The sequence below is a fragment of the Falco punctatus genome, assembly GCF_963210335.1.
Source record: "Falco punctatus genome assembly, chromosome: 3".
In the NCBI taxonomy this organism is placed as follows: domain Eukaryota; kingdom Metazoa; phylum Chordata; class Aves; order Falconiformes; family Falconidae; genus Falco; species Falco punctatus.
Window position 1 is genome coordinate 24,679,425 of NC_137582.1, and position 26,559 is coordinate 24,705,983.

Here is a 26,559-nt window from a genome sequence, read left to right on the forward strand (position 1 = left end):
CTGCTGGTGGAATACTGTATTTGTTTTGATGACTACAGATGGGAGATATTGATAGGTTTTGGAGGTGAAGTGGGATCAAAGAGAGGCTGGGAGAACTATAAAAGGATTGAAAGCAGTCCTGAGTGAAGACAAAGTTACTGAGTGACTAAACTGGGCTCTAAGCACCCACCTGGGAACACAAATTCAGTAATGGAGGGATGCTTGATCCAACAGAAAAATATGACAATGACCGGAAAACAGGAGGTTGGCACATTCAGGCTCAGAAATAGGGAGCAGGTGTTTTTAGTGTGTTTTTAAATGCTTGTTTAGATAGCTTATTAAAAACTGTGCTAGATCTTCTGTTATAGCCAATTACTAAATCAAGATTGGTTAGTTTTTCTAAATCATGTGTACGTAGTTCAAACAATAAGTAATGAGGGGAATTTTTATGCTCAAGGAAATGGAGATGATGTCAGTGGTTCAGTCTAACATTTCAATCTGTTTCTTTAAAATCACATTTTCCCAGTAGTGTTGAGAGCAGCACCCCTTTTTCTTAAGACACATTCACTAGCAGTCAAAGAAGAACATAAGGCAGTGGCTTTAACTAAGAGATGTTTTGCAGAGTTACAACAACAGCTACATAAATCAACCTACTGACAGCATTTCTTGTCTTTCAGGCTTGCGGTCTCTTGGAATGACTATAGCACAGTGCTACGAGGAGGTTGGCCTTCTGCTGCTTTTCCTCTCTGTAGGAATCTCTATATTTTCCACTGTAGAGTACTTTGTTGAGCAAGGCGTGCCAGGCACAACTTTCACAAGCGTACCTGGTGCTTGGTGGTGGGCAACAACTTCCATGACAACTGTTGGTTATGGTGACATTAGACCAGACACTACCATTGGTAAGGTAGTGGCCTTTATGTGTATACTGTCAGGAATACTGGTTTTGGCTTTGCCAATAGCTATAATAAATGACCGTTTTTCTGCCTGTTACTTTACACTGAAGATAAAAGAAGCTGCCCTTCGGCAGCGTGAAGCTTTAAAGAAACTCATGAAGAACTCATCCAGCGATTCAAATATCAATGTTAATTTGCGAGACATATATGCACGCAGTGTCATGGACATGTTACGGTTAAAAAGCAGAGAAAGAGCAAGTACAAGGAGCAGTGGAGCAGATGATTTTTGGTTTTGACTTTTATTAACCTTGTATAGCAAATAAACTCCTTCAGAAATGTAGTATTAAGCATCTTTTTTTTATTATTATTCGCCACATAGTGTATTTGCTTTTCCAGCTGGAGTTTTACTTACTTGGACAGACTGAGATAACTATTGTATACAAAAGGAAGCTCTGAAGCCTGCTTCCAGAACAGGATTGTGGTGGCTGAGATGGGAAATAATCGGTCCATCAAAGTAAAATAGCGATGTAAACACTTGTCTATGAATCTTATGTCCTTGCTAATGTATAATAATAAAGTCTTAGTGAAAATTGTGATGGTGTTTTGAATTGTAAAGTCCTATAAGATTTGTATTTGCATAGGGAGAACAAAAGTCAAAGATTAAGAAAAACTGAAAAGGGAAGTCTAAGGAAGTGAAATGTTGAATAATTTTAGGATTGCATTCCCATGACAAATTTCAGCTTGACCTCCTTTCTTATCCCCATCTTCTACTCCATTTGTCTGAAAAAGAGGTTACTAGACCCGGGTGGGATGTTGAATTTCCTCATTTGAAGAGAAGCAAACGGCTACCAGATACATGGTGGGTGTCAGGAGATAGGTGAAATTATTAAGCAGATGCAAGATCTGCAGCAATGTATACAGTAGTAATGAAATAGATGCCATAATGTAAACTGCCCTCTGCAGTCGCTATAAAAGTTGCAGGAGCTAATACAGCCTTTGCAGCATAGAATTAATTTACAAACTTATTTTGAACTTTACCTTTTCTGTGTGTTTTGATTCCCATAATTTACTTGTGTAGCTAGGCAGTTTTTTGTGCTCAAGTTACTGGTGGATATCAGAAGAAACAGAAATGGTAAAAAATAACATGGGGTTCATTTCTCTATCTCCCATTAAAATCAGCAGGTGTTCTGAGCGGGCCAGATTTTTTTTTTCAAATAATAATCTTCCCTGACCCATTATTAGGAAAATCTTTCATCAAAAGGGAGGTTCCAAAGGAAAAATGAGCACTTGTTGGACTGGGTGTTTAGTCTAATGCAGTAATCAAAGTACAAAACTAAAATAATCAAAAGTTTTTTAAGTCAAGTTTCCCACCACTTACTGCTCCAGTAGCCTAATATTATTCTTAGCAAACAAGCTTTTCTTTAATATAATTTCACTGTCCTAGACTATGACATTGCCACAGTATGCATGTAACTCAACTAGTAGGTTAAATAAAAAAAAAATTACAAGCTTTTCTCATTTCACATTTCTTTTAGGCAATATAAGTGCAATCATTATTTACATTTGACATTAATTCAACATACTCACTAAAACAAAACATTTATTAACTGGGTTATTTAATTTTATAAGGTATTTATGTATATAGAAGGCTTAAACTGCCTTTGAGGATATATGAATGGCTGAAATAACCTGCTTTTAATAAACATTGAATAATACTTGTTTTGAAACAAAAGTGTGTTCTCCTCCCATTATGTATAGATGGTGGTGTAAACATAATACAGCAAGCAAAATTTTCAAAGGCTCCAACCCTGACACAAACCGAGTAGCATTTCAGCATGAAACTACTTCTGATTTGTCAGCTGGCATCAGTCAGCATTTGTATTTGGGACCAATGCTGCACATGCAGCTGTCATCAGGATCAGAAGAAAGCCAAGGGAGAACACCAGAGGCCAAGAGAGTGTGTCTTGCTCTACCACAAAATGTCTGGGTGTGAAAATCCGTAGGTCAGCCTCACGGTCTGTGTTAACACAGAGACCAAACTGTGTTATCGCAGTGTTCCCCTCTGTTCAAATATTCTGTGAATCCATCAGAAAATTCACATTGATGTCCAGGAGACAAAATTAATTCTGCAGGGGAAGGTTTGATGCAGCCCACTCTAGGTTATTATTTTGTAGCTCCTTGGAGCAGGAAGTCTTTCAGGCTGCACAAATTGTACAGTCTGTTTCTCATTCAAAAGTCATTCTAATTATAGAGAATTAGGAAGAAGCTTTCATTGTAGGAAGGTTGTTTTTTAATGTCTTTTGTGCTTTCATGTACAGCATCTGATCTCTGAGAAAGGAAATGTAGTTAGATAGCTGATTGATTCTCTTTAGGGAAAGGCTACTTTTATTGCATCCTGTGCTTTTTGTGAAGGACTAAAAAGAATGGGAGAAATGTTCTGAGATATATCAGTTGATTCGCTCCTTTCACCAGCTCGGGAGATAAAGTTTCCTAGAAATGCCCATGGGAAAAGACTTTATCCAGTAGCTGCTTTGGCTTCTATTTTCAGACCTCTTGATTTTAAATTCAAAGTCTGCCAAGAAGTGTTTGTCAATCACGTTGTTTATGCAGCGAGGTTATCTATCACATGGGCTGAGACTAGCAAATCACTTTGCAGATGAAGGCCAGTTCTGCTTTCAGCTCTTACAGATGGGAAGACCAGAGCCTTTGTACTGAGCAACATATAGTACAGGACATTACAACTCTAACACATGAAACTACACCGTGTACTTACTACCACAGATTTGGAAAATAGCTCAGTCACCACTAAAACACCAAATTAAGGATATTACTGTGATATCTTTAGAATATCACACTAAAGATAAGAAACTACCTCTTGTCCTCACATCTGTTCTGCCATTTCTATCCCACAGCAGACTTGGCAGAAAGGAACATGTCTTAGAACATCAGTAACATTGGCTGAAAATTCAGCGTTTCAACTTAAAACACCAAGTACTTTCAAAAACTGACATTAAAGGGTGTCAAGCAAGCCCACATTAATCTTCATTCCCTAGTACAGAAAACATTAATAGTGAAAATTGTTGAATCATAGAATCACAGAAGGGTTTGGGTTGGAAAAGACCTTAATGATCATCTAGTTCCAACCCCCTGGCCATGGGCAGGGACACCTTCCACCAGACCAGATTGCTCAAAGCCCCATCCAGCCTGGCCTTGAGTACTTCCGGAGATGGGACATCCACAGCTTCTGTGGGCAGCCTGTTCCAGTGCCTCAGCACCCTCATATTGAAGAATTTCTTCCTTTTATTTAATCTAAATCTACCCTCTTTCAGTTTAAAGGCATTCCCCCTTGTCCTATCACTACATGCCCTTGTACAAAGTGCCCTCTGCAGCTTTCATGTAGTGGCATAGACTACAGTGCAGACTAACAGTCTGAAATACCTTGTGTATTTGTTTGCTGATGTTTAGGGGCAGCTTTCAGTAGGGTACAGCATGGTCCAAACCCACCAGATCTTTTTAAACATAACTAAAATTGTTCTTTGTCATTCTTACTTTGAAGAAAGCCAACAGCTTCCTGGGATGCATCAGGCAGAGCACTGCCAGCAGGTCACGGGAGATGGTCCTGCTCCTCTGCTCAGCCCTGATGAGACACATCTGGGTGGTATGTCCAGTGGCGGGGTTCCCAGTAAAAGAGAGAGAGGGACATACTGAAGATAGTCCAGAAAAATATTGGAGTGCCAGGTTGCTGAGACCAGCACATTGGGGAACCCCTGTATCCAGGACAGGTGGGTGTGCTGGTAGTCAGGGGGAGATTTATCACTTTGGAGGGGTAAGTTTCAGAAAGGTATTTAGAAATCGGTGATTTCTAATATTTTACAAGTGGCTAATATTGTGATTTGCCTCTGGTATTGTACTGATATTGATCCTGAATGCACAGTTAGTTCACTGATCACTTTAATTATGTGGTGTTAGTAAGTCAATAAACCACTTCAGTCTTTGTTTGATGTAAACCATCTAAGTTGAGCAATTTTTCTCCCAGGACCAGAGTTTTGCTGGCCAACTTTGAGCTTGTGGGATTGCTACATGACTAGTATGGTTGAACACAAAATGGAGCAAAAAGGAAAGGAAAAAGTGATGAGGTCTTTTACAAGGTAATGCCCCCCCCCCCCCTTTTTTTTTTGAGATAATTAAGTATTCTCATTTTTTTATAATTATTTTGATAATGAGTGTCATGCTTTTCTCATTTTCCATAGTATTGTCCTCTCAAACCTCCATTGAGGTTTACATGCATAAACACACTTTTCTGACAGAACCTTCTGCCCAGTGTATAGGACTGGTGCTTCTGCTAGGGGAGGGCACTGTCAGCAGGAGGGCAAGCACAGCTCATCTTGTGTGTGCCTCTCACTGGTATGTGTTTGAAAAGAGTGAGCATACACTCCCCTTCTCACAGAAAAAGAGAAGTGAAATTTTGTGCAGGTGGGTCTTACAGACTGGCCTATTATGGGATTTCTATGTGAGACAACTAGGCTAACAACAAAGCCTGTTTAAAGGTATTTGGGGCACTATTAACTGTTTTACTTGTGCTAAGTCTCTGCTCAGCAGACATCAGCAACCCCTTCAGGTAGGGCAAGGGTAAGGAAAGGATCCCACCTAATGTCACTAAAGCAGGTCCAACATTAGCTGTTGTAAACATCAGTCTTTTGCTCCCAGTCTTTCTCAGAACCCCAAGAAGTTGCCTGTGAAATGCACTTATACCAAAGAATGAGGAACCCAGAACAGCTTGAAGTTAGGTTGGTTCTTTGAAAAAGTCTACAGTTGCGTTCATCTAATTAAAATTATGTAAATCATCTAAATAAAATTATTTAAAATGCTTATTATGATGCAAAATAAACATGTCTTTCTAACAGCTTCTCAGAATGAAATTATCTTCCTTATCAAGCAAAGCAAGACTCCTGCAGATGTAAGATTTTCTCTAGTTATACCTAATTTTGTAGAGCTTTTAATAAAACTCAAAGTGCTTGTAAGTCAGGTAGTATTACTGTGTAGTCCTCTAAGCTGATACACGTTTCATTTCCAAGGGCTTGACTCAGAAAGGCAGTTCCACTTCCACCTCTGTGCAGCAGAACTAGGTCCTGGGAGATGACTGAAGTGTGCATGAGTCTTCACTACCTAATGCATGAATCAGTTTTTCAGGAGAATTTGGGAAAGAATTCAGAATGGCCTCTTGAAATTGCCATAAAAAACAAGCACAGTGAATTGACTTGTCCCAAACACATTTTTTCAAGAAAGCCAAAAAAGCCAATTGGCTTGAAAGTAGTTAAAAGATAACTGATGATGCCACTCTTTACAGCTGGCCCTGTGTCACTGATTTCTGAATTGTAACTGTCAGCCTGACGTATGAAATATATTATGCAATCCGACCATGTTGAATTATTGAAAAATATGCCACAATGAATATGTCTCTGCTTAAGAACTGCTGTCCAGTGAAGCAACATTCATAAACTCGTAGCTTTTTTGTCCTAAACTGGCAACATCATTATGCTTTCTAGATTATGATGTCAGAAACTGCTGGAGTTACAGTCTCTGTGGGATCCCTGCATGGGTGTTGCGATGAGTGTTAAGATGCTGCAGTGATAAAAGCTATTACTACTGAAGCCCTAAACAGAGCGATTAAGCCGTTATTAATGCTATGTATATGAGAAGAAAAATAATGAAGGTAGAACAGGAAAGAGAAAATTAATTTTAATTTAAAATAGAAAGTTGACATTCTTCAGCTGAGATGCACCAGTGTGTTTTTGTGACTGACCTTGCGAGATTTACCCCTCATATCATCTTATAAGAAGTGAAGAACACATTGTTCAGCACAGAGGAAGAAATTCTTTTCAGCTCATTAACTGACATGCATCATAAATCCAAACTACAAATTAGACCACATACTAATAATTCACACCTCACTCTAGTCATTCAGCCCTGGATATCAGACACACCTCTGCCCTGAACCATGTGTAAGCATGTAGCTTCATATTTGCAGTGTCCTGTAGATCAACATCAAAAAAAACTTTTTGTAAGAAGTGAACTTCAGGATAAAGGAATAAGAGCAGGCTTAATCTGCTTCCAGTTCCTGCTCTTTGTTATTTCTGCTGTCAGTCCTCATTTAACCCTCCCATCTTCTCTTCCTGGCAGGAATTGCTGAATAACAGATGGAAGAATTGACAATCACAGTCTTTCAGAGTCAAAATGTAGACAAACCTGTGTTCTGTTTTCCTATATTAGAAAAAAAATCCAAGTCAGAAGGAACAAGTGTAGCATTTCTCTCACAGCTACAAGGACAACACTGATTAGTAACCAACAGAACCACAGTTTTCCAAATTACTGGAAGCTATATGCTTACAGTTGGTCAAAACTGACCTGGCATGTAACACATCTATTTATATCACTAGAAGGACAGACTTCAGTCACAAATAAAGAAAGAATATTTCTGAGATTATGAGAAAATATCTGTCTTCTGAGTTTAGAGAGTTAATAGAATTGGTACTGCAAACACACTCAAGAAGCAAGATCCCATTGTGTAAGTGTTGCACTAAATCAAAACACAGCCCTTTCCTAAAGACCCCTCCATCCAAATGTATAGGACAAACCAAAACCTATATTCAATTTGACAGTGTAAAGGAGCAAAGCTTGTCCAAAAAGCCTTCATTTGGGTTTCAGGTATAAATAATGCAACATGTTCCCCATGGCAAATCTGGTGTAATGGAATTACACCAGGATGAATTTGATCCACTTTCCAGCCAACGCTCTTTATAAAAGGCTTTATTGTGTGAAAGCTGAACATGTGGTTGGGCCACAAAGGGACCAAACCCAACATCTAAATTATGGCCTCTGTTATGCAGACTGCCTTCTTCCATATGGGGATGAATTCAGTTTGCTTGTGCCAAGCATCACAATGGAAATACTGGCAGACTGAGCTAACAAAATGCCACTGGCTATCATTATAATATGGAGGCTGTACTGTGCTGCAAATGCTCCCATCAGCTGTCCAGCAGGAGACTTCATTAAAACAGATGTGACAATACACAAGCAGAAAAATAAATTAAAAAAAAGGATAGGGAAAGCTCTTGTCCTCACCTATCACCAGGGTTTCAGTCTAGTTCAGAGCTAGTGCATTTCACTATCAATTATTTAATGTTCTTAGAGTCCAACACTAGAGTAAGCAAAATATTTAGTGCAAAAATGATGGGTGTTATTTATACAGTATCTTTATCAAGAATGTCACTTTCCGATGACAATTCCATACTTCAATAATCATTGCTTTCATTTCCTATCACATACAACATCACAAACTGCATACCTATTTCCAGCTGGTGAATAGAGACAGTTTTGTTTATTCATGGTATGCTTCTGTTCACATTATCTTTTCAGTTTCCCAAGACCAAGTGAGCTATTCTTACCCGCGTATTTTCATAAGTCTCAGATCAGAGCTACGTTTGCCAGAGAGACATGGTCCTTTAGATGATTCATGCTAGAATGACGCGATCTGTGGTGCAGGCACTAGTACTACTACTAATAAGCAGAACACAGTATAGGTGCAATAACAGGACAGAAAGTCACCCAAGTGCCTGTTTCAGTGACAGAAGATGCTATATGGGATGCAGTAAGCCACAGCTTTTGACACGGCACCCTGCAACCCAAGTCCAGTCACTGAGGCAAAAACAAATGGTCATTAAATGACCCCAATGAAATGCAGACTCAGAAGGCGCACAGGCAGAAGGAGCTGCTCTGCACATCCTCAGCCCCCTCTCCAGCTTACCTATTCCTCATAGTTTTCCCAGCCAGCGCCCCAAAACTGTGGAAAAGGTCCCAGCAGGCCTACTGCACCTGTGATGGAGGTTGTATTAACTGCCAATGAACTCAGCCAGGGAACAAATATTCTAGAATGTAAATGTGTCAGGTCATAAAGCATTATTTGCACATTTGAATCTAGCCAGTGCTGTAGGCTTTTTTTTTTTCCAGACAGTTTCATTTCCTCACCTAACCTTCCTGTCGAGAGGTCTTCAATTAGCAAAGTAAAATATAATCTGCTAATTAAAGGGAAGATTTTAGAAAAGACAGTCAGGAAACCAAGTAAGATAGGAAAGCTGAAAATACATGATGGTTTTCTAATTGCAAAAATAATGACAAGAGAAAGAAAAACTTAAAAAGCTGAATTGCAATTTGAGCCTGGACAAAGAAAGTTAGAAAAGTCAGAAGCTAGCAGGAGAGATAAGACAAGTCCAGACTATGAGATGAAGATTCAGGTACTAAATATTTCCAATCATCTAGCATATGGCAACTCCCATGCAAGCTACTAACTGTTTTGAAATGCACCTTATCCTCTACTCTGGGGAAGCATAAGAAATTTTCCATGTAGGATTCTGGTTTATCAGATTAGGTAGGTAAAGTCAAGCACATAAAAATTTTAATAGATCTGGACAAGATCTATTTTTGAGGGAAAAAGCACTGTAGCTAGATGTATTCTTCCCTTCTGGAAACTGAATGGTTATTAATCCTTCATACTTTAAAAAATCTTTTTTTTTTCTCTTTGGAATAAAAAGATATGCAGCATTTGCTTAAAATGCAAAACAGCTGAACACTCAAAGCATTGCAGAAACAGGTTAATACTCTGCCAGGTTTACCTCCTTCATTCCCACTCCAGCGCACACAGAACAGGCTTTTTTCCAGGGAAAGGCTCCTGAAAAGCGTTGGAAACATTGTAGAAAGAATATTTCATTTGTTGCTGCACACTTGGGACAAATTTCACATCAGGGCAAAGGCTAAGTGGTAGCTTTTCTTCAGATCTCTGAGAAGCGTTAGGATCTGCTGCACAGTCCCAGCAATATGATAAGAGGATGAGAGAAAAAGAAAACAAATAATCTTATTAGTCAACTAGCTGGTTGTTTCTGCCATGCTAATGCAAAGCAATTCAGACAGAAAGGACAGTGAAACTACAAAAGGGTGGCAATTAGTTTTCTCCATTGGCTCTGGCCTCATCTCCAGTGACCAAACCGAGGGCAGGGATTGTAGCATACAAAATAAATCTCCCGTGCTTCTTGAAGTGGTATGAAAATTGATAGACATATTCCTGTCCTTCCAAGGAGGAGACTAGCAACAGCCAGCACTGGTGCTCAAAACAGCTTTGGAGCAGCAGCACTCAACTGGTGCAAGGGGCCTAAATCAATGGGTTGCACTGACTAGCAGGATACCTAGCCAGAAGGTTTATATACTTACTGTCTAGCAGCTGCAAGGAGATCTCAGAGCTGATACCCATACCTGAGACATGGAGTCAGTGCTGGGATGCTGGGGAAGGTATCATTGCTGATGAGATGCTGGGGAAGGTATCATTGCTGATGGGCCTCAGTTTCTGACTCAGCAAAGTGTGTTGACCCTTCCTTTATGTGATTTCTGGAGTCACACCAAACCCTAGCTTGAGAAGAGGGGCTGGCTTGTGACTGGTAGAGGGCTTTCTCATCCTGCATCTCAGGGCTGCTGCAAAGCCTGGCAGTGGAAAGGCCAATCTCCAGCTCCCACCAGTGCAGCTGTGGGGGAGGAGCAGCCATGCCAGTGACCATCTTATTAGGCTGGCTTTTCTTAAAATTTTTCTTTTTTATTCTGTAATTTGGAATCAGTTTTTCTACCCAGAAAGACAATGCTGGAGATGTCCTATAGGTCTATTCCTACTTTGTTGGGCTGTGCATTCAGTAAACTATAGAGGATTTTGTAAACAAGCTATTAAAAGCTGCTTGAAAGCCAATTCTGCTGCCAGAAGGATCCAGTCTCAATTGAAGTATTCATATGATGCTATCACTACAGCAACCAAGCCTGTAAACAATACTGGTGGTCATGGTTAACGCATAAGTACTTAGTTCAGAGATTAGAAACAAAAGCTTTGTCAGGCTGTATTTCTTCCCTGCCGTTGCAGACTTCTTGATGGAAATGCTATTTTCAAGGCCCTTGCTCTGAAGTATAAGTACATTAGTCTTTGTCTGACATAAGATCTGAGAAGAAGGTTAAGCTGCAAAGCTCCACCAGGTCATCTCAGCTGCTTCTCCTTTACATTTCATTGTTATAATCTGACATGTTATTCATGAGTTACCAATGCATACCTGTCACAAAATGACAACACACTTATTAATTCACATGGGTCCTGTTCCTTCTGAAGTAAAACAAAACTATTATTGAATCCTGGTACCTACAGAGAGGGAACAGTCTTTTGAGTTCTTCATGAAAAGCATCTAGGGGATTATGCAAAACCCATGATATATAATACCGTACATAAAGATGTAACTCTCTTGCACCCTAAAAGCTAGATAAATCTAAAGAGGTGACCTTTGTAGAGCAAGATGACTAAATCCAGTATAATATGCCCAATCTGTGCATTATAATTTAGAACAAAGGTTTTTTGGCATTGTCTCCTGCATGGCGTTGATATGCCTAAGGCAGCTACATAGTGTTGATGAAAAAGCCTCAAGAAGTTGAGGGCCTAATCTGCTGCCTTGAAACTCACAGAACTTCCAGTATGGATGAGCTATACTACAACCAGGAGTAAGTTATCCAACCCATGCCTACATAAGCACAGTGTAGAAAACCTTATGCTGAAACAGGTCATCTTAATCACTCTTTGTAGTCATTTCATCTAAAATGGAATCCTTTATTATTCTCCATTGGCTGAAAGGGCCTTTAGAGTGACTAGCTCCTGTTCAGACACATCTTAGAACTCAAAATCATGGAGAGGTGAATCACCCCTCTTGAATCCTTTTTGGTGCCAGCAAGTTTATTGTCTAAGCATTCAACACACAGATTTCAAGACAGTTCTTCACTCTGGATCCAGATATGACTGCTTTGAGTCAATGTAATTAGGCTGCATCTGGAGAGCTATGGTGACGGTCCTTTCTGGGAAGTTTTATTGCATTGGAATTAATAATCAAAATTATTCTTGCCTTCCTTTGCTCATGCTCAGTGAATCAGTCAAAAATACTTCTTCGGCTCTCTTAGTACTCCCCTCCCTTAGTGCAAGTAAATCCAAGAATGAAATGCTTAAAGTTTGGTGGAATGAATCTGGGCATTATCATTTTGTATGGATTACAGGACATCTTTTTAACTCCAGTTCCATGTAGCTCTTGTCTTCCAGATGGAGCCATTCATGGGATAAACCAGATAAAAATCTGAAAGGCTTAAAGAATGAAAAGAATTCAACAATGCAAATTTTAACACCACCCAAAGCAAAATGTGTCACCTCTGGATTGTTTGAAGAATAATGGTTAAATATTTATAATCTGATTTTTTCAGCCTTGCTAGTTTCCTGTGACTATGTCACACATCAGTAGACTTTAAAAAGTTTGTGAAGCTTCATATTTTCATAAATTTTAGTTCTATTTCTTCCATCCATTGACAAAGTGAGTTATACATTCACCATTTTATGTCTTCCTCTCATAGAAGGGGAACAGAACCATGTGCTTTGAGTGATCGGCTACAAAACATGAATCACAATTACTGAATCACTGAAGTGAGCATTTCACAAACAGCCTTGAGTCTGAAACCTATTTATGCAAAACTATTCCACAACTTCTTGTGAATAACAAATAGTTGAGAAAGAGAAAAACTCAGTTTTTTAATTGTAAATCAGATGCTGAGCTGCTTTAAAACTGAACATTAATTGTAATAACCAATTTGAGCAACCACATGAATCCACTGTGGGCTGCCTTCCAGCAATAAAAAAAATATTCTTATATTTTAACTGATTTTTATTTTTTTTTATGATTTGCATGTTAATCATGTTATTTTAAACACCTGTTAGACTGATCATACATACCTGATGTTCATTTAACTTATAAGAATATCTAATCTAGCAATTTTAAGCAGCATCTGTTACAGCTCTATCTTAGTCAAGGGCATCAACTCAATGGCAGAGAAAGACTCCTTTTAAATTATCCAAATTTTAATTATTATTCATGTATCTGTTCCACAAACATCATTACTCATTCTGATCTGAACAGTAAGCAAATATAACATTCACACAATGACATTAGAGTTATCATTCTTAACTGAACAGGGGACATGAATAGAAAAAGGAGGGTTCACACTATAGAAATGCATGAAATAGTTAATTTGTCTTTTTTAGAGACTGCTAACATAATTCCATTCCAGATGGCAGTAAGAGTGCAAATCTGTTCTGTTCCGTGAGGATATGTGTGTTATAATAGGCTCCAATGGATCAGATTTATTTTTCAATGTTTTTTTCACAGAACACTTTAACCATTTCAGTCAACTGCTGTTTGGTTTTATATGCGCAGTATGAAGCATTCATATACATTGTGTGTCATTACTCTTTACAAAATGCCATGGTATGAGACTTTTCTAAACAAATGATTCCTTGCCAGGGGCATTTCCTCTTAGAAGTCAATGCATTGATTAGTCTAAATCCATGGAGGATCTTATACTAAAACCAGTCAGTTTAGAAGCCAGACTCTCGCAATTACGCTAGCCTTTTCCCTCATTTGACTCCTTCACTGATGTTTCACCTTTGGTGTTTTTTTTCCTTCATCAGGACTCCAGTGTCTTCACATTTATCAAACCAAGAAAGCTTATGGATTACTTGTGCTTCACCTTGTGATGCTTCTATCTGTCCCTGGCTGGTAGGATCTCTATAGCTTTACAACTAGAACATCGGTCTGGCTCTCTGTAATTCAACCCTTGGTACCAAAGTCCTAGGGGAACCATGAGACTATTAGCCTACAGCAGATAAGTATCTTTAATTGGTTTTCAGCCAGTTCTTCCATGTTTCAATGCAGAACAAACCTAATGACTGTGAAACCCTGAAGTTTAAAATTTAAGAAGGATAATGATTTTGACACACAGGTCCCAGCACTCTGCTCTGGGTATCAGTCCACAGCTGCACATTCCCAGACCGATCCCTCAGCATCGTGCTGCTTTTAGAGGCCCCAACAGCCAGCAGATTCCTCCCAAACCTTCTCTGTCTTAACTGGCAGCACTCCTTCTTTTACCAAAGCCCCTTTCAACACAGAACACGGTTGTTTGCCTCAGGAGCTTAATGAAGCATCACACAGCAGAACACATTTGATACAGTCTCTGGACTACCTACTTCATTGTAACAGCCAAGAATCTGACAAATACCTCATATATGTGTTGAAAGAGACAAAGAAGAAATGAGAACTGTCTCCACTCCTTCCAGTTAGCTGTACCTCACCACTCAAACATACTTTTTAAGGTTTCAAAATCTCATCTATATTTTCTATCTTGCTTTTCTTTGTTTTATTGAGGTTTTGTATTTGCGTTGTAAGCCAGTTATCCAAAACTTGCTTTAGAATTGCCTTCAAAAGAGAATTTTCTAACATGGGAAAGAAGAACTGCAGTCTCCATCAGCATCTGTTCTGCTTTTGAACAGCACATTAGAGACATAATTCCTTAATCCACTGTAAGGTAACCTGAAGAGTATTCAAGAAAACTAGTTGTTTTCATTTCATTCATTTCATTTCAACCTACTAATGTTTGACATTGAAGACCAACTACACTGAATTAAGATAACTATTAAAGATAAAAAGCAAAAATAAACCTAGTTTGCTTTAACATAACATCTTGCTGTGACGTAAGGTGAATAATGATACTAAGACATGAATAAATTGATCTGTAAGCACTGGAACTTGCAATCATGTTTTGTGCAAAAACAGAAAAGCTGGGTGTAGAAGACTGGTCTCCCATGCTCAGTAATAACTAAGAGCTATTGCTTTCCAATAATTGTGATATAATGGTTTTATTTTGTAATTTGCATTTTCTTAATCACTTTTTCAAATTTTCAATATTACTTAAGCACGTATGGATTTTTCTCCTAGAAATTAAGCTGCCCAGAATGACCAGAATGACTAAAGGATTAAAGGATAATGTTCTCACTACACTGAAGCTTGAACTAGGAGATGGACTGTCAAAACAGAGAGAAATCTTGGTTTTCCTCTTATATAAATTGAAAGAAGGAAGCGCAACCCCCAGCTCCCTCCTTAGGATGGCATAACTGCACTGGAAATTTTCATTTAAAACTTCAAGCAACTTTAAGTCTCTTACTAAAAAAACCCAATACTACTGAAAGTGGGTGGCTGGTACTGAAAATGTAACCTATTCTACACAGTTTATGCCATGCTACTAAGGTTCTATTTCATTTTCCTTTAATGGAGTCTTTCAATTGACTTAAAATAAATTAAATGTTATAAGTAATGTTTAGAACATGACTATGGAATAGCAGTTGTTTACACGTTGAATATGCTCAGGTGCATATGGCTGTACCTAGAATTCTGCTTCTGAATCAGACATTGGTCTGAGTGCTACTTACTCCCTTATAAAGCCAAAATCAGCTAGTAAATCTGACTTTGCAACTGATGAGATAAATGACATTGATTTCTAAATAGGACTATATAAAGCAGGTGGAAAGAAAAGTAGAGACATTTCTCTCAAGTACTTGTTGAAATTTCTGAAATACTTCATTGCAAGGAGACCTAAGATACGTATTTAGTATATGAAAGAGATACTGTTTGTGTCTAGTTTGGATGTGTTACATGCTTTGAAACAAGGTCAAAATGTTTTTGATAATGGGAATTGTAGGGCAGTGTATTGTAGCTAACCAACCAATTATTCGGCTTCTCTGCAACTTTTCATTTTGTTACACTTCAGAAAACACATTTGCACTTTAGTATCTGTTCATCCACTTCACTGCTAGGATGCTCAGATGCCTTGAAAATACCAGTCATTGTTTACAGAAATAAAAATTATGATTTCTGATGGCTGCCAAGTGGCTAATTAACTACACAAATATACTCTTCTTTTTTTTCTTTTTTTTTTTTTATTGTCAAGGGTTTGTTTGTTTATTTTTTGTATAATTACTTCTTAAACACTAATTTGAAAAGAACAAATTCTCACTGTGCAGAAGAGTGTTCTCAGTATACCTTCATAAGTCTAAATGTATTGTCATTCCTCTGGGTTTATAAAACTGCAGAAAGGTATCTAGGGGATGAATGTGCTTATGTTGTGATCATATAGGATCCTGGAAAATGGTAATTATGAAAAGGATAAAAATTATTTCAGAACCAAATATATCTGTAAAAAGAAAACAAAGGACTGATTTGAAGACCTGCTGCTGCATGAAGGGAATCATTTGCCTCTCCAGGTACACTGAACAGCACCACACTGAGTAATACACCAGGGAATAGCAATCGATATGGGTGCAACAGCAGTTCTTGCCAGACGAGGTTTTAGAGATGGTATTGATTAACACATGAGACATAGACACTGAGTAGCTGGATTTCACTTTCTCCCATATAATATAAAGTTAATTTAAACATGTATGCAAAGTGAGCTAAACTTTCTTGGAAATGGCTTCAAATTACATTTAAAGTTTTTTAAAATGGAGAACAGGATTTATCTAATTAACTGAACATGTTTCTCAGCAAGAAATGTACAGTTTCATGGGAAAAGAAAAATCCTCTTTTACTTGCCTACCCTGTCGAGCTCTTACCTTCTTTAACTGAAGATACATCTCACATTCTCACCTCACATCACAAGCACACAAGTGAAATCAGTGGCAAACAGTGAAGGTCAGAGAACAAATATTCTTAGAGGTTATGGAAAAATCTTGCTATTCTGCTTATTGCAAATGGATAATGAGAAAGAGAAAAGCAGTGGGAAATAGCACTGAATGACTAGCAGTGATTCAGCAGCAGTGAGGAGCTGTTCTCATAAATTAAAACCTGTGAAATATTAATACAAAAAATGTGATTTAAAACATTATATATAATGTTGTCCAGCTCCTTCATGAAATATTGCACATACTCAACACATGAAGGATTCAGGGGGTCTAAAGCACTATGAACTGGCTGCTGGGTTTGAGGAGTCTCTAGGGACTGTGTGAATTGTTCAGGGTTGGCAGCCTCACATTTCTATCCAGGCAAAAGAAATGGTTTGCAGGGCTTATTGCACTGGAAGTCAGTAGGCTGTAGTTGCAGTTGTAGATATGTGCCTTCAGATGGGGTAGGACAGTGGCATATGTATTATTGCCACTTGCTGTCCTCTGACTTCAGTGGCCTTTTGCTGTGCTAGAGCAAACAATTATCACTCCAATACCAAAGACTATCATTTTAATCTACAGCACAATAAATAAGCTTGATCCAAACTGGGTTTTCTGGGCATTATTGTAATGCAAATAAATATTTTTCCATGCAGGTACAAAAATCTCCTAAACATATAAGATATTAAGGTTGTATATTTAAGCACACAAAACCTGGGAACAGCTATATTTATGGTTTCTCATGTGTTTTTTTTTAGTACTACCACATTACATTCTTACCTGGTGTAAATTAGTTCCTCAGGAGAAGAAAAAAAAAACAGCTATGTAAACATGCTGAGTTTTATTATATATCACAATTACTTATTACTTATGAGGACTAAGCCATGGTGTTTCAGAACATTTCAATATCTTATTGATAAAAAAGAAAAGAAAAAAGAAGAGGGGGGCAGAATTTGTATTTAAAAGTAATATTCCTTCCCTTTCACAAATCAGCAGTTTGTCTCTTGGCCCTTAATCACCCCAAGACAACACAGGCTTCCATATCTTCTAGAGGCTTTACTACTTTTTGACACTGGAAAAGATCTGTTATAAGAAAAAAAAGAGGAAAACCAAATAGATCCAGATTTGAGTATGACCTGATTTTTGGTGTTGCTGCATAATGACAACTGGTATGGAACTGGTGGCAATACTTTAGCATAAGGTAGGAGTACTGACCTGCATAGAGATGAATACATGAGGGCACCAAGGCTCATAGAACATGAGATGTTCTGTATCCAGATAAAGGATTTTTCTGTTTGGGTTTTGTATCGATTTCTATGTTAATTCTATATTGTTCAAATCTGTACCAATGTTCCTATATATTGACTGAGGATATTGTTGCGATCTGGTTAAAAAATGGTGCAGCTAGACTAAGTAGTCCTTTTGGAGTAATGGAAGGTAAATCAGCCCACCCACTCACTGAATGAGGCCCAACAGCTTCATATAAATCTCACTGCTCATCTAGATGATCTGTCACTGACCAGTACCATGTCAGCTTGTTCTAGTAGGCTGGATTCAAGAGAAGTCTCAAAAAGTTAGTCAAAGAGAAACCCATTAAATATTACTAAATATTTAGATAATATATTGAACTGCAAAACCAGAGGCTTTGGAAGTACAAAGAGAAAATACTGCCTACAATTGCCTTGTTCTGTAAAATATTCTTCCCAAGTCATCACCTGGTTACTTTCAAAGACAATACCTTAGGTCTAGCCCAGAATGGTCACTCTAATATTCTTATAGTGTGGGAGGTTATTATGTAAAATTTGGTCTTCTGACAACGTTGTTCTTGTCATTTGGCTAGCAGTGGCAAAGCAGAAGCCCTCAGCTGAGTACACTTCCTCTATAAATCAAAGGTCTTGAGAAGTGCAAGTGTTGTAACTATGCTGCCTGTCATCCACGTGGGTCTCGACTAGTCATTCAAGAGGAAGACAGTTCCTGGCTGAAGCTATAGCTGTGCATGTGGTCCTCCCTTATTAAAATCTTCAGTGGGATTCCTTTTAGATTCAGGAGAGCAATGCTTCTGGCATACAACTCACTGGTAAAAACACCCTAGTCCTTTGAAAAAGAAGGCTAGATGTTTAGCAGGGTGTAGCCAGTGAAGAGATATTAGCCCATACACTCAGTTCCACAGGTGATGAGGACCCTGCCATGCCTGGCCTTTTGGTTTACATATTTCAAGGATGCACAGTGAGGAGCAGCGGCTCCCTGTGCAGCTTTCTCAGGGGTTCCAGCTCTCCCAGACCGCACATAAGAGGTCGCTGACATTTCACAGGATCAAAACCGCCTGGATAGTTAAGAATTCATCTTCAAGGGGCTTCAGTAGGCACTCTTAAATGTGAATGCAGACACGGTCTTGTGGAGTGTCTCTGCTAAACTGGGAAATACGAAGCAAATTTCACTCCTCTAAGTGTTGGATGGGCCTGATCTTCAATGTGTTGAAGCAAGTTGCCTTAGGTCACTTCCTTCAAATATGGTCTCTTTAATTTATTAGAAAGTAATTGAAATTCTGCATTAGAAAGACTTCTTTTAAACATAATATTACGCCTAGTAGCTTTGAAAATTCTGAAATTATGAAGAGCTGACTCAAAGAAAAAGCTTTTGTAAAGATCAGTGGCTTTTATTACATTTGTTTGCTTGTCTTTTTTTTTTTTCCTCCCCTTCACAAAACAGTGCATTATTAAGAAATAGTGCCAAAGGTCATATGACCATATAATCTGAAACAGCCAAAAAAATATTTCCTTCTGAGAGCCAAAGTTTTTCTAGTAATATGAGGAGCATAAACTAACCAGAAACTGGTTTTTTTAATGTCAATACATTTGTGATGTTGACTGTTTTTAACAGGACTACACAGATTACAGCATTAGATTAAACACAACTGACAGAAATGTTAATGAGAGCTACAGAGAAATGAAAGCTATTTGAGAATGTATCTCACAAAAGAGAAATATTAAAAATATAATACATTTTTCTGGCTGTAAAATAAATCAAGCATAATAGCACTTCACAGAGAAACTGCTTACAATTACTCATCCAAATGAGTGAGATAGCCTTGTCTCAGAAGTAAATAACTTATGTGCAAAAGCTTTCACCAGTGCTGAATTTGTTGATAAAACCCTTTTGTCCAATATATATTCAACCTGATATCTCCAGAATGACGGAAGTCTAAAGTCCATGGCAGCTTTATGGGTTCTGATGATCAGATCTCATTATAAAGTATTAAAATTTCAAGGATTAAATTCTTCTGTATGCATTCCAGACTGTATCTATTAATACCGCCATTGTGGGGGGTAACAGTAATTATATTTGGCTTAGTTGCTTACTTGGAAGAGGGATGAATTTTTGGAAAGGAGGTATTTCAGCAAACTGTCAGTGCAGGAATTGCTGTTTCAGTCTTTTGTGAAATTAGTGTACCCATTCTGAGGTACAAAGGAAAAATAATATGACCAAGAGGTAAGAAGATTTCTCATTCATGTGTTTTTTCATGAAGTATGGGTCTCAGAAATTACACTACAAAGCTGCAGTTGGGGAATTCAGACCAAAATTGAAAGCTGACTTTACTCTGAATAAGACTTCAAAGCATTAGCAAAATAAACTCTTAGGTTTTATTCATTGTTTGTAGATTTTACAGGCAAAGCTTATCCCTAACAGAAAAATCTGTTGGTTTTCTAGCTCTTCTCTCAAAAGACATACCCAGTTCTGTGTGGTGATGGATCGCATACAAGAAGTAAGATTGCCACCCAAGCTAAGGCAAGGAGAGTCATAAAATCCCCTGAGACAATTGTAGGGGGAAGGTCTGAACAGCTTTTCATTGAGTTTCATGAGATTTAGAAACCAAAATTAGGAGTGTCTCAAAATTAGGGGATCTAGCATCTAATGGGAAAGATCATGGAAATAGTGATGGCTACAATGAAGATCAATAAGGGAAATACAGGGCGAGTGTAAGGAAGATTAAAGCAGTGGATAATGAGTTACTGAAATGGAAAGAATAAAAGAAGTATGGGGAGTTAGAATGCCAGAAAGGAAAACAGACAATAAAATCAGGATAAAGGAAATAAAGAGAAGGGAAGCTGAAATAGAGTGAAGAGAATAAGATGATGTCTTACATCTTGAAGAAAGGTAATGTTAACGGGATAAAAATGTGAAGGCAGACTTGGGAAGGCAGCCCAGGAAAATCAACATTTAGACAAAGCATAGTCTTTTTCCAGGGGGATTTTTTTTTAATTTATTTATATACTTTTTTTTAAATGGATTTCTCTGTCATCTATCCAGCAGCTACCACACAATCACTTTACAGGAGTCTTCATCTGGGAAGACTAACCTCAGTGATTTACTAATGGGGGGAGCTCATTTAGCTCAAGATATTAAACTATCAGCTGGAAACTGGGATGAAATGAAGGGAGAAACTGCTCATGAAATGGTAGGAATAGGACTGGATAAAACCTCTGAGGAAATTCAGCACTACTGTCATGGCTACGTTTTCTGTCATGGGCTCTCTAGGTGCTAGCTCTAACTATGATCACAGCTGGATTTAAAAGCAGTCAGTTATTTGATTTTAAAAGCTTTTTGCTTTTGAAAAGAATATAAGGCACTTCCAGTACCTTCTAATCCACTTAGCAGACATTGTTATTTCTCCTTCCTAGACACTCAGAGCAACAAGTCTGAAATGACAAGTGGCAAGAGCATTTTAACAAACAGAAAAATGCCAAGCAGTGCACAAGCATTTGTCCTGACAGTTTTAGTGCCGTAGATACAAATAGTAATAAAGTTTTAGGAACATAGTAGTTGCAGGCAGGCTTATTTTCAGAAATTACTTTGAATTATAATTACCTTAATGAATGCACTAAAACAAAGGCATAGCATTATATAAGAAATGCCAGATGGGAACCATAATGAAATTTGCAGATGAAATCATTTGAGAAAACAATAATCCCAGAGGTGAATGCACTGAAATAATGACTTGTGTTCATGGAAAAGAGATATGAACCTTTATATCCTAAATTAGAAAAAGAGGGTTTGCGACTCTTTGCCTGAATGTATCATTGACATGTACTTTAATTTTGGGTTTTTTTTTTTGGTTTTGTTGTTGAGGTTTCTGAGAAAATAGGTTTGAACAATTTCTTATAGTGTGCATTTCTTTGTAGTATCCTACCATGTATTCAGTAGGGTTTGCCTCTCAGCTTAGCCTGAGGGTAAAAGAAAAAGAAACAATAGAGTCACTAAATATTAAGCAAATACTCAAAGATATTTTAAAAAGGAGATTTTTAATTCACTTACAATTGCACGTTCATCCTTTTATTTACAGTTTAATTTCAGTAAAAGGAAAATTAACCAAATCATGAACTGACTGTGAACTAATTAAAGATAAAAACCAATTTTTAAAAAATCCATAAATAGATCAAAAGCATTTAAGGAAATCAGAATTAGGTGTTGAGCTGTTCCAGAATGAGTGTGCTATAACTTTCTATTATGAATTATGTGACCATGTTTACATTGTCAGAGACATATACTTTAAACAGCTACAGCTTTAAGCTTCTTTAATGTAGACAACCCACTGCCTCATAAATCATACCTTAATATGCATCTTAGCATTATTTTGCTATGCAAAGAAGATAAAAGGCACACAAATGCAGAAAAAATTGGCAGCTCGGGAGCCTTTAACCTGGCAATCCCTCTACCTTAAGCAGCGGTTTTTCATTTTTAAAAGGTTTTGCAAGATTGGGACTTTAGAATCTGATTTAACAGGGGTAATTTTCAATTTCCCTTTTAACTGCAGCCCCTAGTTTACCTCATTGAGAGCTCAGTGGTTTTATTCGTAAGGTACTCCCATTATATAAAAAACAAGACAAAGTACAAAGCAAGAGGGAGTCAGGTGCAGTGCTGTCATAAAATGCCTCACAAAGTTTCCAGCATACTGAAGGCACTCAGCCCTTCCAGCATTTGTTAGTATTAGCCGAGCACAAAAACATAGACATGAGAATTGCAAAGAAATCACAGAATGGTTTGGGTTGGAGGGGACCTTAAAGATCATCTACATCCAACCTTCTGCCAATGGCACCTTCCTCTAGACCAGGTTCCTCAAAGCCCCATCAGCCTGGCCTTGGACACTTCCAGGGATGGGGCATCTACAGCTTCTGTGGGCAGCCTGTTCCAGTGTCTCACCACTCTCACAGTAATTAATTTATTCCTAATACCTAATCTAAAACTACCCTCTTTCAGTTTAGAAGCATTACCCTTTGTCCTATCACTACAGGCACTCCATCTTTCTTATAAGCCCCCTGTAAGTAACAAAAGACTTCTATAAAGTCTCCCCGGAGCCTTCTCTTCTCCAGGCTGAACTACCCAGCTCTCTCAGTCTGTTCTTGTAGGAGAGGTGTTCCAGCCCTCTGATCATCTTCGTGGCCCTCTTCTGGACTTGCTCCAACAGGTCCATGTCCTTTTTATGGTGGTGGCCCCAGAGCTGAGCACAGCACTCCAGGTGGGGTCACATGAGAGCAGAGCAGAGGGGCAGAATCACCTCCTTCAACCTGCTGGCCACGTGTCTTTTGATGCAGCCCAGGATACGGTTGGCTTTCTGGGTTGCAAGGACATATTGCCAGGCCATGTTGAGATTCTCATTCACCAGCACCAGCACCACCAGCAAATGCAGGCAGAAAATAGGTATGAAACTCTCTGGAGCTATAAACAGAGTGGTAAGTTTGCTGCCCATGAAAAATTGGGTCCAAACAGACAAAAAAAGACAAGTTTCAGTCACAGATTGTGTTTGCCCCACCCGGGTGACTTAGGACAGACGCTGGAGGTGGCTGGTCCCAGCCTGATATCTCAGGCACTACATGAGGTCAGCCTGCAAGCTTGCCTAGGGAAAGGGACAGGAACAGGACACAGATCCAAGCTAAAGAAAGTCCTCTTCAGCAGGGCTTCTCCCTTCTGAGGAACAAATCCACCTGTGCACAGGGTCTTCCCTACTCTTTGGTTGCCTCCACTCCCCCCCCACCAATGCCAGGTGCAAGGAGCCAGTGGATCCTGGGGATCCTGGAACCACATGCTGGGGATCTATTGAGAAGGATGCTGGCTCTTTGGTGGGGAATCAGAGGAGGGGAGACTCGAGAGACTTGACAGCATCCGCAGGCAAAGAATCTGCAGGTGCATATCACCAACTGCCACTTAGAAGGGGACACAGGGAAGACCCCAGAAATGCTGAGGGCATCCAAGCAGCACATTGATTCGTCATGTGTCACTGCAGGCCCCCCTCCTTGAAGGGAGACCTGAACCATAGCTTTCTTGGAAGCACACCCAAGAAACACAGTGGCATAAACAGCACCTGCTCTTCCCAGGAATTGCCTTGATTAATCTCAACTGTTATGTTGCCCTATTCTTTTTTTTTTTTTTTTTTAATTGCAATTCAGTGATTTAAACTGAACCAAAACAACAGAGAAAATGTTATCAAGTGGGAAAGCTTTGTTTACAAAGCCCCACTTTGACCACCAGCAGCCCAGGTGCCCTGCCAGTGACTCTGATCCCCTTTCCCTGCTGTGAATGAACCTCTGAAAGTCTTCCACCCTCAAAACAGATAAAGCAAATGCAGTCACTGCACTTCCTCTTATCCATTTGCTCATCACTCTGTTACACTCCAAGTCTTTTGTTATGGGCAAAAGGGAATGCACCATGTATCTCACTGGCTGGTCTGGCTTGATATTCACTGTTAACCACATGCTGACATGTGTACCCGTGCACTGCACACACACTCTGACCTCTCCAGCTGCTGCACCACAAACACATGGATGACCCTGGCACGTGGTCTGACCCCAGGGCAGGTTCCCCCAAGTCTGTGAGGTGTTCCAGAGAGCTGCCCCCCAGGACCTCATGGTTCTGAGTCTCACCCAACTTGTGGGGCTGATGCCCTCCAGGACAACCCCAGGGGGCTGGGGCAGGGGCTTGTGTCTCTTCCTGGGGCACTGGGGCTCCCCCGCTGCCCTCCACCTCTGCACTCCTCTGTGTGGAGAGGGGTGAGCCCTTAGCATGTACTCTAACCAACACCCAGCACCACCAATGGGAAATATTTTGACTGCTACTGAATCAAAGCAGGTAGGTGATCTGTGGTCATTTATTCTTCTGTTCTTATACAGAAATAAGAAGAAATAAAAATAAAGGAAAAGAAAGAAAAAAAAAAACTGACAGCACTTTTTCTACTACAGAAAATAATACTTTAAAGGCGAATGGAGTGGAAGGACCTGTCACTGGTCCAGATGCATCTCCACAAACCGAAATCCCTTGGCAGTACTGCTGAGGGAGCTAGGCACAGCTAACTGCTAGAACTGCACCAATGTCCCTAGGTAAAATGGTCTCATATGGCACCAGGCTACTGGTCCAGCTATGGAGGAAGAACTCTGAATCAACCAGTGATGATAAACATCTGCAAGGTGTCCATGAAGAACTCTAACCCCTAGTTCTCCTGTGCCCAGCTCCCATTCAAACTGGCTCCCCAGCCCATCCTCCTTTACATGGCAGGATATACCCCCAAGCACCACCTTGCTGAGATGGAAAGATGGAGCTAAGCCCAACCATATGGACAGGCAGAAAGGAGCAGGTGCCTCCTCGACTCTTTTCCAGGAGATGTCAGAAGGGAATGTTCAGGGATTGTGCTCAAAGAGCACAGAGTGGGCCACTGAATCCCAGAAAAAAGAACAAGGAGACTCAACAGCAAGATCAGGCCCACTCTGAGGAATGTAAGTAGTATTAGTGAAGATTTGGCTACAGACTAGCTTCTGAGCCTCAACATTTGTTTCTCTACAACCTTCCTGGTTGTGAAAGGGCACCCAATGGCAGTAATGCTGCAAGCTGTACTAAAAGGATGCTTTAAATACATGTTGGACAGGGAACAAATTGAGAGAATACCAGCCAGATGATTCAATGCTGGCTGCACATCTTTTCTCAGCTGCCAATAGCGCAGGGTCTGAGTCAATAGGCTGCAAAGCCTGTCTTGTAAATAAACTTCCATCTTTCTTCTGTGCTGCAGAACTACTCAAAGCAAAAAAAAAAAAAAAGAGACGGCATAAGACACTACATAGTCCTGCCTCCCTTGTAACAAACAGGACCATTCTTACCACCTCCTGTGTCATTCCTGGTATCTTTGTGTTGTAGCAGTGTATTGGGGTGTCAATGTCCCCTTGAGTTATTCTGGACAATGATTTCAGGTATGTGTTGGATTGCCTTTAGAAGCTTTTTAAGCAAGTCCTCCACATCTCAGTATTCCCTCCTGAGAAGGGGTAAATCAGGATTTTTTGAATCAAAGGTATAAATAAGTTGCAACCAGTAAGGTTCCCTGGTGCTTCAGAGACAGCCAGATACAGCCTTCTCTTTTGAATACTCACAACACGGATTTCTTCTTCTTCATGAATTGGATCTGAAAGTCTATATCAAGGTAATGGAGCTGCACCGGCTCTAGGGTGCCCTTAAGCACAGGTAGCCAAACCTCCAAGAGTCTGGGAGGATGCACTCTTACACAGTTATCACAGCAACATTGTCCTCAGGTTCATATTTTTCCTTCCTCTGAAAAAGCCTTTTATATAATTTAGATCATTCTACTGCAAAAAGGAGCGAATGTAACTGCAGAAAGCAGTCATAGCATCCAGCGCAACTCTTTAGAATGGGATTCAGCTGCAAGGTATTCCAGGGTATCACTCAAGGAGCAGCAAGTGGGGCTGCTCACTAAGACAAGGTGAACCAAAAGCCAAATGGAGCCCAGGGCTAGTAAGTCAAGAGCCTTGCCAGCCAGGACAGATCCCACAATATCCAAGCAATACAGACCCAGAGTTGGTAGCCAGGCACAACCAAGAGTTCAGATCTTAAAGCAACATCACAGTAATGATGCAGGAACAATGTCAAGTTCAAGTCAGTCCATTGGTTGAGGTCCAGATCAGGGGGCTGCCTGGTCAAGCAGGGCAGAGCTATGGCTGAGCTGGAGACCAGCACTCTTTCAGTTTAGCTGAGGCAGGGAAAGAAGCTCCAAAACTGGGCTTAAATAATTCTGCTCCTGGGCTCATGGGTGGGGGT

General features: G+C 39.5%; 1 protein-coding gene across 1 annotated transcript in view; it reads left to right on the forward strand.

The window, feature by feature from the left end:
* KCNV1 (potassium voltage-gated channel modifier subfamily V member 1) overlaps positions 1-24,677 on the forward strand; it is a 32,835-nt gene extending 8,158 nt beyond the window's left edge. The window contains exons 4-5 of the mRNA XM_080381567.1: positions 657-20,625; positions 20,658-24,677. Coding sequence (XP_080237693.1) covers positions 657-1,168 — 512 coding nt within the window. The 3' untranslated portion in view covers positions 1,169-20,625; positions 20,658-24,677. The remainder of the gene's footprint in view (positions 1-656; positions 20,626-20,657) is intronic.
* Positions 24,678-26,559: the final 1,882 nt, after the last annotated feature.